Genomic DNA, 12,748 nt, shown 5'->3' with positions numbered 1-12,748 from the left:
TTGGCTACTGTACTGCATGCTCTGGTAACTTCCAGATCAGATTACTGCAATGTGTTTTTCATGGGGCTGCCCTTAAAGATGACTCAGAAACTTCATCTGTTTCAAAGTGCATTGGCCAGATTACTGGCTGGGGTTCCATTTAGATTTCATGTAACCTGCTTTAAAACAGGTGCATTAGTTGCTGTCATATACTATATGGATATAATTGAATATAAATTAGTCAATGCCTGGCAAATATTCAGAGATCTGTAAGATATTTGACATCATAATTAACCAAGGAGAGCTTTGTTTCAGCTCTAGAACGCCTGGGATATAATTGGTATTCAGAATCACTATTGAAATTGAATTTGCTAATTTAAGTATGCATGCTAATTGGTTTAATTTATCATGGACCTATCCAAAGTTATTGCTTCCTTGGGTGTGGCAGTGACAGCTTAAGATCTTATGTTCATGTTTTATACTGGCCTGGAAGCATGTTGAGTTGAGAATAAATAGTGCTCAATTCACTCTGAAGTTAACCAGTTGGTATACAGATTATTTTTAGACAACTTGAGTGCATGATTCAGCAGAGTTGTTTTTAAGGTAAACTCAGACAACTTCCATTCAGAGATACTTTCATAATCAGCTGCTGCCACTGCTTGCAACACAAACTGCAATAAAAAGAATCAACTGATGGTAATAAAAGCACACTGAGAAATTTAAAAAGCAGCAGCAGCATTCAGTTTATTTTTACCTGGAATTGCTATGCTTGGCTTCACACACTTCAGAGAATCCAGAAGACATCACTGCCAGCCTGTTGCATCGTTTTCTTTGTATTACTCCTGTCGTCTTATTTTAGGTACAAGGCAATTGCCAGCCTGTCCACAGTGGATTGACAATACATTATTGAGGCTTTCCAGGCCTCTCTACCTTTAATTAGAAGCTTCCTGCTTGTTCGTTTTGCGTCTTTTTAGGTGCTGCAGCAGCAATACTAATGAATCAGCCCCATAACTGCTCCCGTCTGTCAGTTCCTCTTTCCTTCAAGGGGGCCATTAAATATCCTACCCCATAGGAAACTAATGAGCAATTCTGGGGTCAGCTCATCAGTATGCTATTGTGTAAAGCAAGAAACAATCAGAAAAGATCACACAATGAGAAGGATCTAAACTTTATAAAAGGATCTTGGCCCTGGAGACATGCCAAGATTATATATTGTGTTGTCATCAAGTGTTGTAAGGAATCATCATTTTAATTTTATTTCTAGAGTGTTTCTGAAAACAAGGTGTAGTATGGAAGAACCTGAGGTCAGCCTCTAAGCCTCACCCACTGTAATGTGGCTATAGACCGCAGGTGCTAAAACCAGCTAAAAACTTCCAGCATATCCCCACTTATAACTTCCTGAATTCCACCCCACAACAACAAGGATTATGTAACACATAAAGAATGCAAAGTGGCAGGTGGGCAGGGGCCTCTGGCAAGCCTCCACCCCACTTTGGAGTGATGTTGTGGCTGGGACCACAAACTTGACCAAAAGTTGAGTCACTTAAATGTTTCCCATACTGTGCAGGAGCTACTCACAGAAAGACATCCCCACACAGCTGATGGAACATTTAAGGGACAGCTTCAGGGGAGGAGAGGGAAGTGGTGACAAGGGAAAGAAGATGCATGAGGTCAGCGCAGTGGAAACATGCCAGGAGCACAGATTGGCTCTGCCAGTGCGATTCCACCATGCCAACCACACTGTCACCTCAGCCCTTCCCCTCTCCATCCTAGTAGGCAGTAGCCACTTAGCTGGAGGGAGTCCAGGTGACTGGGGCAGCTCCAACACTGTCAGTTACTGTCCAAACCTGTTTGAAATTAGCTTTAGATTGTTACTGGTCACCTGCCCGATAAAAATGGTGCATCAGGTCTTCAACTTCACATACATATATCTACTGTAGAAAATCCACCAAATTCAATTTATTCTTTGAGAAAAAGCTCACATGAGAATCACAAGTTCAAAAAAGCCCTAGCTGAGCTCAACATAAAAAACGGTTCAAATGTCAGTCCTTGTTTAACAAATGGGTACTGAGGCACTGAAAGGCAGCAGCTTGCTCAAGGACGCATGACAGGACAAATGCAAAGTGGACAGTAAGTTGTAATTCCCACTCTTAGTGCTTAGTAACCTCAAGGGCTGCATTAAAAAGAACAGTAAATCATTAAAATGGCAGATAATCTGCAGTTATGGACACCTAAATAAGCAACCAAGGCTATTGTCCTGGCTGGGTCCTGTGGCAGCAGAGAGCTTTTCATAGCATGACTGTTTGGCACAGTTACATGCCAAAACAGCTTGCCTCCTAGACAATTTGGCAATATTTGAACTGTGCTATTCCTCTATATTGCAAATTTCTCTGCTTGCCATCACCCTCCCTACTACCCACTGAAAGGATAATCCAAGTCTTAATGATGTGCTCCTTTGCCATCTTAATGCTCTTTATCTCTATGCCTCCTGGTGGAGAAGTAAGTATTCTTGAATGCCTGGTTTTGGTACGGCTTCAAATTCATGACAAATAATTGAGCTGAGCTGAAGAAACATTTGTTGAGAGTCCTGTCAGCAGCAATAGCTTTTAAAACCGTTGTGGCATCACCAAACCCCACTGCACTGGAGCCATGAGCAGCAAAGAGGAACCCTGCAGAAATGCATTCAGTTGCTGACGGTAAAGGCCTGAAGTCCAGTGATAGCTCTCCCAAGGATGAGCGCATGGATGTCATGGGTCCCTGGGGAAAAAACAAAAGTAAGTGGTCTGAAAAAGTGGGCTTCCAAGTTTGATCCCTGGCATCCCAAGGTAGGGCGGAAAAAACCTGTTTCAAATCCCAGAGACACCATTAGTCAGTGTAGACCCGTAGTTCCCACAGGGGACCAATTTGATTTTTAAGGGAAGGGCAATTTGAGAATGAGTTAGACCATGTTAATGGCCTTTTAGGCTTCCTCCACGTGAACAGGAGTTCACTTTTTGAATAAGAATTATATGTCAGGGGGGGGAGTGCATCAGGATTTTAGAGATGCTTAGGTGGGGCATGGCCAAAAAAAGGTTGGGAACTGATGTAGACAATACAGATCTAAACAGACCAATGGACTGCACTCTTTTGCAGAATGCATGCCTAGATTTAGGGCCCATTCCGATAGGTGGATGCTGCTACAGTGTGGGTTTTTCGGTATGGTGTTAGGGTAACTGTGAGCAAAGCGCCCACAATGTGGCTCCTCCTTATGCTGGCAATGTCTCTCACCACAATGAAGTAGCACTAGCACAGAAAAGATCTCCATCACAGACTCTCTGCATGTGGTCTGGGCCCCTGATGTTTCTCTAGTGGCTTGGACAGGGGCCTCTCTGCAGTGGCTCTCATGTCACTTGAGTAATGTTAGAATAGTTCCAACACTCCATGGATTTCCTTGATCCACTTTGTAGGGGGAAGTATGGCTTGGCAAATTTCATATGTACTGAACAAACGGTGCATTATAGTGCCTTAAGGGATACATCCAATAAAGAAAAAGGAAAGGAAGAGAAGAAGGCTGCCTTTATGCTACAACCTTGCTAAGTTATTTTCCAATCCTCCGTACAGTCACACCTTGGGTTACAGATGCTTCAGGTTGCACTTTTTCGGGTTATGGACCGCCAAAACCCGGAAGTACCAGAATGAGTTACTTCCGGGTTTCAGCGGTCAAGCAGGCGCAGAAGTGATAAATCGCGCTATGTGTTGAATCGCAACCCGTGCGTGCGCAGATGCACCGCTGCGGGTTGCGGACGTGCATCCCACACGGATCATGTTCGCAACCCGAGCATCCACTGTATTTATTTTCTGATCCCAACAGAAGTTCCTCAAAACTGTGATCAGGAAGAAAGCCAGGAAACCAATTTACCTTCGTACGTGTTGACAGCCTCCAGGTTCATGACGTGCCTGATAACATGGTACTCGTCAGCAATTCCATTGCCCCCCAGCATGTCACGGGCTTGCCTGGCAATCTCCAGAGCCTTCCCGCAGGAATTCCGCTTCAGCATGGAGATCATCTCGGGGGTTGCTCTGGGAACACAGAGGAGATAACATAATAGAGCAAGGAACTGGAAGACGGTTGGGATCTTCTGTTTTAAAACATAGGCAGACTACCCAAACAAGGACAATGCTTAACATGTTGTTAGGGACAATATTTGTTATTTTTTTATTTAAAAGGGAGGCACAGGAGATCTGGGAGGGGTGCAGGGCAGCAATTAATTCTACCACTCCAGGACATCACCACTTAATCCCTAACTTGTTCATCCTAGAAATGCAATGAGTGCTCCTTATCCACAAACCAATCCCATACTTCTTCCAGTCAGTAAAACCCCTTAGGAGGAGAAAGATCAACCAAGTTCCCCCCCCCACCCCCGGAACTCCCACTGCAGCAGGAACCAATTTTCTGCTTCCATTCATTAACACACTTACTTGTTTTCGTCTTTCAGGCGTCCCAGTTGTAGGCAAGCTTGTAAGCCAATAGTGATCTCTGTGAGCATGTCGGCCAGCTTCTTCTGGACAAGCTGGTTTCTTGCAAGGGGGACTTTAAACTGGGACCTACGAGACACCATTGGTTGGTGAGGTGAAGTTGCTTTCTACTATTATACAGCTAGAGTCGTTACAGAGTTGTAAAGATGGCTTTGGGAATGCATGCCAAACACAAGGAACTCGAGAAACAAGTGATATGGAAGTATTATACACCCATATGCTATCTTCAGAAATCTGGCACCCTCTCCCCACTTCTTGAAACAGTACCTGTCCAAGGTGTACTGCCTGGCAGTTTGCATACAGAATTCAGCAGCTCCCAGCGCTCCCCAAGCGATGCCGTAGCGAGCATTGTTCAAGCAGCCAAAGGGACCCTGTGGGAAGAGATTCAGGTAAGATATTGACCAGGATTCCCTCAGTTCTCCTGCTCAGACTCCCTATGGATTAGCTTCTGGAACTCTAAATCTGAATGGAGCAACACTGAGGGCAGTCCATAATGTTTGCCACCTTTTTAGATTTTTCATTTCCTCGGCTTTAGTCCCATAAAATCAGTGTTAGTTTGTGGGGTGGGGGAAGGGGGCTGAAATGTGAAGGATATTATCTACCAATAGCCATGGAAATGTATGCAAGAGATCTCCCAAATCAGTCGTCTTTCTATATGGAACTTCCCTCTTCTGAACTGATTTTGGGGGGGAATGCTTTCCCATATTTATTGCAAACATTAGATCAACATGTCCGTTAATTTACAGTTTTTCATTTGAAATGCCTTGATCGAGCATAACATTTTGCTAAATTTGGAATGGGTTTTAATCCTGCCTGTTAAGAATAGGTTTTAGATTTTTCTTTGCTTTTTCTTATATGCTGGTTTCAATGTATGAGTTTGTAAGCTGCTTTGAGTTACCTTGGTAAAAATAGTAATCAACAAATAAGTTTAATGAATAAGAATTTTAAAAATGCACTGGACTACCACCGCCCATCTGCAATAAATAAAAATCTGTTGTGCCCACTATGACACCCCATAACATATTTAAACATATTTAAAGACCTGGAATATGTCACTCTATTTATTACTATAAACTCAGTCCTCATGGATCAGACTAAAGGCTAACCCAGGCTTCCTCAACCTCGGCCCTCCAGATGTTTTGAGACTACAATTCCCATCATCCCTGACCACTGGTCCTGCTAGCTAGGGATCACGGGAGTTGTAGGCCAAAAACATCGGGAGGGCCGAGGTTGAGGAAGCCTGAGCTAACCAAATGCCTATGGAGAGCCTAAAAGTAGGAGATAACTGCAACAGCCCACTCCCACTGTTGCTCTCCAGTAACTGGTGTCTTTGAGGTAGTTTACAGTCATCGTAACAAGAAGCCATTGAAAGACCAACCACCCATGAATTTGTCTAATGACAGTCATCTAAGTTAGAGGCCATCACCGCATCTTATGATAACAAATCCCACAGATAACACTGTGTGAAGATGGGGTGGCCCTTTTGCAGTGCATTCAAGAATGCAGCGGGTGATACTGATCCTGGTTTGTGGGGTTTGTGAGGGAAGATTCAATGCTAGTGCCCTGCCCAGTATATCTTCTGGAAGGCAGGATCAAAGTAACCGTGAACGGAAAGGGATCTTACAGCAAGTCCAGACACATGGGGCAGCAGGTTTTCTTCTGGCACCTCCACATCCTCCATAACAATCATCCCCGTGACAGAGGCTCGCAGCGAAAACTTGCCCTCGATCTTTGGAGTGGAGAGACCCTTCATTCCACGTTCCAAGAGGAAACCCCGCACTTTGCCGTCCTCACACACAGCCCACACCACACAAAGATCGGCCACTGGAGAATTGGTAATCCTGAGAGGATAGCAAGCAGGTGTCAGATGTTTGGGTACACCACCCAGAGCAGGTCTTACAGAATGCCAAAGATTCTGGTCAACTAAATCTCAACCCAGGAGGCCCAAGGGGCCACTCAACAGGGAAAGCTAAGGCATGGAGACTATTCTCCAGGATGGGTAGCGGAGCTGAGTTGGGTATCCAGCCTTCCCCAGAAAGCAATGTCTGTCCGAAGCCAGCTGTATAAGGCAATTATTTCCTCATACAGTGGTACCTCTGGTTACAGACGCTTCAGGTTACAGACTCCGCTAACCCAGAAATAGTACCTCGGGTTAAGAACTTTGCTTCAGGATGAGAACAGAAATCGTGCGGTGGTGATGCGGCGGCAGCAGCAGGACCCATTAGATAAAGTGGTGCTTCAGGTTAAGAACAGTTTCAGGTTAAGAACAGACCTCCGGAACGAATTAAGTACTTAACCCGAGGTACCACTGTACTGGTCTTTAAGTCTTCTGATAAATCTAGACTGCTGTTGCCTGCAGTCTGCTCTGCATACCTCCCCTGTCCGCTTGAGCACCATGACAGCTGCAGAGCTCACCAGGTCTTGGTGCCGTTGAGTGTGTAGGTCTTTCTGGAGGGGTTGTAGTTGGCCCGGGTCTCCATGCCACCAGGATCACTCCCATGGTTGGGCTCCGTAAGCCCAAAACAGCCCAGCAACTCTCCCTTGGCTGTGGGGAGAAAGACATGATGAGCTACAGCTGCTCCCCAGAGCACCCCTTTCTTTCCCCTCTCTGCCATCGAGTTTCATGCTTCCCCCCACATTACTTTTCTGAAGACTGCGAGTGGACTGAAACCCCCACAGACTTTTCTAAAAGAATGAATACAGTAGTCGGAAAATCTGTCAGTTCCTGGATCTCAGCATTTACAGCACAAACCATACAATTTCTAATCAGAAGGAAGGCCTATTGAACTGAATGGGGCTTACGTCCAGGTAAGTGGGGTTAGGACTGAAGCCTAAGTTACCGGTTCAGTAAAAGACAATGTAGGCAAAAAAAAAAACAGGCCACAGTCTAGAAATGCAACTAAATTCTGATCTCTCACATCCAGCATCTGAACGCTTCTCACTCACCCAGTCGTGGCAAGTACTTTTGCCTCTGATCTTCTGTCCCATATGCATATATAGGGTGCATCACCAAAGATGATTGTACACTCATGACCGAACGGTAGCTGCTGTCCACTCTCTCAATCTCCCTTGCCAGGAGTCCATATGCCACGTAGGTGGTTCCTGCACAGCCATAGCCTAAGAGAAGCAGATGCACAGATTTAGCAAGTGAGCCATGCCATGAGTTCAAAGTGCATCTTGCACCATCTTCCTGACAAAACTCCTGACAAGGATTGTGGGGGCAGTGAGGGACAAAAAGAAGACCAATGTTATTGCAATTTATGGACTGCAATGTCTCAGAGTTGCTTATTTTTCCCCTTTAAAATACTCCAATATTTTATGCAGCTGTACTGTATGTTTACAAGGGACGCCGGTGGCACAAACCACAGAGCCTAGGGCTTGCTGATCAGAAGGTAGGCGGTTTGAATCCCCGCAACGGGGTGAGCTCCCGTTGCTCGGTCCCTGCTCCTGCCAACCTAGCAGTTCAAAAGCACAAAGTGCAAGTAGATAAATAGGTACCGCTCAGGTGGGAAGGTAAACAGTGTTTCCGTGCGCTGCTCTGGTTTGCCAGAAGCGGCTTAGTCATGCTGGCCACATGACCCGGAAGCTGTACACCGGCTCCCTCAGCCAATAAAGCGAGATGAGCGCCGCAACCCCAGAGTCGGCCACGACTGGACCTAATAGTTAGGGGTCCCTTTACCTTTACCTTACTGTATATTTATAAAGCAGCATGCAAACAACATAAAGCAAATACATTTTCAACCAGCCTTAGAACAGCAAAAATGTTTCACTAGCTCACTAAAAATAATGAGCCCCAACACTTCAAAAGTAATTAAATTATCAGCAGCTACAGGGCTCCATAAACCCCAATTTGTTTTTGTTTTTTTTTAGAAAGGAGGATAACATCATCATCACATCAACAGGAGTACAACCAGATCACACCAGCCATTTCTTCAGACACTATAAAAGAGCCACATGGCATTACCTCTGATAGTAGGGCCAAGGACACCCAGTTCCCCCATTTCTGACACAATTTCCCGGTGAAAGACTGCAAAAATAGAGAAGGAAAGGAATTAAGGGAGAATGGAAATACAGATAGCAAAACTGTAGGCAGAACCTGCTATGAGTACTACATCTTCATGCTTCTTTTCTGGCCCACAGAGCCCTGGTCTTCAATGCTATGTTTAATAGCATGGGAGTGATGCAATGACCGTTTCTAAATTGCTACTAGTAGTGCATGAAAGATGGTCGGCACATGAAGTGTGGGAACCCCTTTAAAGCAACTGTTCCACAGGCTTCTGCCATAAGTACAAAATGGCTTAGAGCCACACAAAGCCCGCACCACCCAAATGCAGCATTTATTATATAATAACGGATACAAACTTGAAGGTTGTGCAAGATGCTCTACAAAAAAAAAAATAAAAAAAAATCAACACAAATTCAACAAAATGATTAAAAAGTTTTAAAAAAACAAAAAAACCCTGAGAAACATTTAACTCCTGGAGCCTTCAGGGGTGATAAGCCAGTCTCATTTTTGGTGTTGATCCAAAACACACAGCAGGGTTCATGGATCCTTTCAGGGCCCCATCAAATCAGCCCATTAAATTAGTAACTCTATGGTTAGCTATTAAACGCACTGGCACATTCATGTGGAAGATGAAACAAGCCATTCCCCACCTTTAGGGAAGGGGCAGTATCCTGCACCAACTCACACAGCACAAAGTACCAGGCTACAAGTGCTCAATAAATACTTTAAAAACAAACAAACCATACCTTCGTTTCGGTTGGCCATAAGGATCCTGGGCATCAACTTTTCCTGGCAATAGGTGCGAAATGAGTCCCGAATCATTATTTCTTCCGGGGACAGGAGCCTCTCCAACTGCAAGGCATCTCGCCAGTCAAACTGGGCTCTTGGGCCTGGAGAAGAAAGACAGAAAGCTCAGCTCAAAGAAGTTATCTCACCGCTGGTGGGGGGGGGGGCACCAATAGGAAAAGTCCTTCCCCGAACACTTTTAACCACTGAGCTCACAGCTACCTATTCAGGCAGAGATCACAACAAGTAAACACTTCATTGCAGCACAGCCTACATCTGGAGCAGCAATGTGGTGCCATCCCAGATGTTGTTGGACAACATCTCCCACCTCCCTTGAACACTGGCTATGCTGGCTGGGGGATGGTGGAGTTGGAGTCAAGCAGGAACATCTGGCTATCCCGGTATACACACTAACCTGGGAGTAAGTCGCACTGAATTCAGTGCAGCTTACTTCTAAGTAGACATGCATAGTATTGTTCTGTTAAAGTTGCTGACATCATGGTAGCATCTTCAGGTAACGGCTTGCATCTTCCATAAATGCTGAGCATTACAAGGACAGGATATCTGGGCTCTACCACGGACCAAAATACAGCGACAAAGCAGGCTTTTAACAGTTGCTGACCTCCTATGACAGTGGTGCCGAACCCTCTGGAGATCGAGTGCCCAAACTGCTACCCAAAACCTACTAATTTATCGCAAAGTCCCAACACGGCAATTTAATATGGGATAATTATTAATATAACGTAATTAAATGAGCTGGGGGGCTGCCCTGAGTTGCTGAGCTTTTGGGGGGGAATGCCAAGAGTTGCAGAGCTTTTGGGGGGGCTTGGATCACAGTTGTTTTTTGTGGGGAGAAAAACACTCACATGCATTATAAACGCTTCCTATGGCACTTGGAGCAGAAACAACACATAGAGCTTTTGGGGGGCATTGCCCAGAATTTTTGGGGGGGATTGCCAAGACTAGCAGAGCTTTTTTTGGCAGCTTGAATCACAGTTGTTGTGTTGTTGTTGTTGTTGTTTTTTTTGGGGGGGGGGAGAAAAACACACACACTGGCAAGTGCTCAAGGATAGCAGGCAGCAACCAATCAATGAAAACCCTTGACAAAGCCACCAATCAAAGGAACTACAGCCTGCTGGCTGCAAAAAAATCCCACCAATCGCATGCGCGGGGGGGGGGAGAGGCAGGAATACACCTGCTTTGCAGAGATAAAACTGCCTCTAAGCTGCTGAGGTGGGGTGGGATCAGTTTAATCACGAGGAGGTGTGGGGGGAAGCTGCTGCCCAATTTGAAAACCCCAAACAACGGCACTGCTGGCGTGATGGCGCATGCCAACAGAGAGGGCTCTGCGTGCCCACTCTGACACCAGTGCCATAGGTTTGCCACCAGTGTCCTATGAGAACTACGAGTTCATCTTTCTAAAGAGACCCAACCAGTCCACATGGGATGATAGACAGTTGGGTGAAGGGGAGAGCAGGGTAATCAAAACTCAGGGAGTTCAGTTAGCGAGATGCTGTTATTTTACACAGTAGCACTGGAAGACGGGTGCACACGGCCTACCAAACATTAATTCTTAAGTGGAGCAGGACCAAGAGAAGGGAGGAGCATTGCAGGAGATGACGCAGTGGCTGGAAGTCCAAATATGGAGCTTTAAATCAAAGGTCATCCCATTCCACAAGCCAACTGAAACATGCATACCTTTCTCTTCTCTCCCAGAGGGCTTTGCTTCTTTTTCTGCAATATAAGCAACAATATAATGCAATTTCCCAGCACAGTGAACCCCTCCATCCCCAGCCCCCAGATGCAATGATGTAGGTTTGTAAGACAACTTGTCACTCTCAGCCCTGAAAGCAGCTAAGAGAGGCCACCATCTTCAGGACTCGGCCCTCTCCAACACCTCCTCCTTGCACAATCTGCCCTGTATACCTTTGGGCCAAAATTAAGATTTAAAAGGGGTCTGGGTGGCAGCTGCATCCCCCCCCCCCCGGGAGGGAGAATGGGGCAAGGTGGAAGCTCCCAAAGAAATGAGCGGACATTATTATCTCTCCCACCTTCCCCTCAATATTGCACCCGTTCAGGTATCGCTTTTAGCACAAGTTGCCCACTTACCCTTTTGCACAGCTGAGCTGGTGGCCTGTGCACGGACATCGCACGGGCCTGTCACACAACGGCTGCATTGCAAAAGCCTCCTGGCAGGTAACCTCAGCGCCATCAGGACGAGTTCCTGAAGGAGGTCGGTGAAAGAAGATTGTAAGGCCACAAGTTCTGGAGGGCTCCCTGCCAATTGCAGCATTAACTCTCGCCATGCTGAAAGATTAAAAGCAGGCAATGGTGCTAGCTGGCCATTCCATTCCCAAATAAGACACCTTTGGTCAGGCTTATCCCTAACGCCAATAACATGCCCCAAAGTAAGTGGCTGAAACGCCTGATGCAATGAGCAGAGATCTTCTGTTCTCCGTTTGGGGAGAGGAAGGAGGCCTGGGTGGATCTCTCTCGCGCAACCAACCCAAACGCACGGAGCTCAGCAAAGAAGGGCCCAGCCAGGCCCCAGGTAGCATGGAGGCCCCCAGAAGAGGCATCCCGCCCTCCCGCTCTGCCATTGCAAAGGCGCAGTCAAGAAGGTTGCCGCTTTTCACCTCGGCTTAGCGCTGCGCTCTTGTTCTGTGAGCTCGCAAAGCGGCGGCAAGCAAGCAGCAAGGTCGCCTCGCGTCCCCTCCAGGTTCACTGCAAACACCTTCTTAGGCCAAAATGCTGCTGCTGCTGCTGCCTTGTCTTCCGGGCGGCGGGAGAGGGAGGGCTTCTGCGCCATTGGCCCGGCAGAGGAGGCGTTTGCTCGCGACGCCGCCTTGCTTTGCCCGCCTGCGAAGGAGGAGGAGGAGGAGGCGGGCGCGCTGCCAGCTTCCCTGCCAAATCGTCTCTGTCTCTCTCTGTCTTCACGTGCCACGCAGGAGACTCCGTCCACCTGATGAAGTAGAGCCAGAGTCAGCAAAGTTTTTCAGCAGGGGGCCGGTCCACTGTCCCTCAGACCTATAGTCCCTCAGACTATATTTTTTTTTTGGGGGGGGGGAATGAAGAAGAGTTTGGATTTGATATCCCGCTTTATCATGAACGAATTCCTATGCCCCACAAATAACCCAGAGATGCATGTTAAATAAAAGGACACATTCTGCTCATGTAAAAACACGCTGATTCCCGGACCGTCCGCGGGCGGATTGAGAAGGCGATTGGGCCGGATCTGGCCCCCGGGCCCTAGTTTGCCTACCCATGAAGTAGACTCTCAGTAACACATTTGCTCGTCTTTAAGCTGGCTCCCCATTTGTGGAATGCTCTCCCCAGGGAGGCTCTCCTGGATCCATCATGACATAGGGCCCCACTCTCTTGGGCCCCCCCAAAAAAAACTAAAGAAAAAACCCCTGGATGTACATTTCCAAAATAAAAGATAAACTTCATAATTGTATTTCA

At 46.6% G+C, this 12,748-nt stretch overlaps 1 protein-coding gene across 2 annotated transcripts; it reads right to left on the bottom strand.

The window, feature by feature from the left end:
* Window positions 1-1,907: 1,907 nt before the first annotated feature.
* GCDH (glutaryl-CoA dehydrogenase) lies at window positions 1,908-12,098 on the bottom strand. 2 transcript variants are annotated; one of them, XM_081177265.1, is made up of 12 exons: window positions 11,923-12,098; window positions 11,396-11,510; window positions 10,985-11,020; window positions 9,247-9,390; window positions 8,459-8,521; window positions 7,441-7,611; window positions 6,910-7,039; window positions 6,119-6,335; window positions 4,762-4,865; window positions 4,438-4,563; window positions 3,878-4,038; window positions 1,908-2,736 (listed from the first exon to the last, which is right to left on the bottom strand). In XM_081177265.1, the coding sequence occupies exons 2-12, from the start codon at window positions 11,496-11,498 to the stop codon at window positions 2,663-2,665; spliced, it is 1,329 nt and encodes a 442-aa protein (XP_081033391.1). In that variant the 5' UTR covers window positions 11,499-11,510; window positions 11,923-12,098; the 3' UTR covers window positions 1,908-2,662. The 2 variants fall into 2 exon arrangements, with proteins under 2 accessions (XP_081033391.1, XP_081033390.1); XM_081177264.1 differs by lacking the exon at window positions 11,923-12,098 and having other exon boundaries at window positions 11,396-11,534.
* Window positions 12,099-12,748: the final 650 nt, after the last annotated feature.

This window comes from Podarcis bocagei, assembly GCF_964188305.1.
Source record: "Podarcis bocagei genome assembly, chromosome: 17".
NCBI lineage: Eukaryota > Metazoa > Chordata > Lepidosauria > Squamata > Lacertidae > Podarcis > Podarcis bocagei.
Note: the sequence above shows the minus strand (reverse complement) of the source record. Positions and strands in the feature narration are given on the sequence as shown.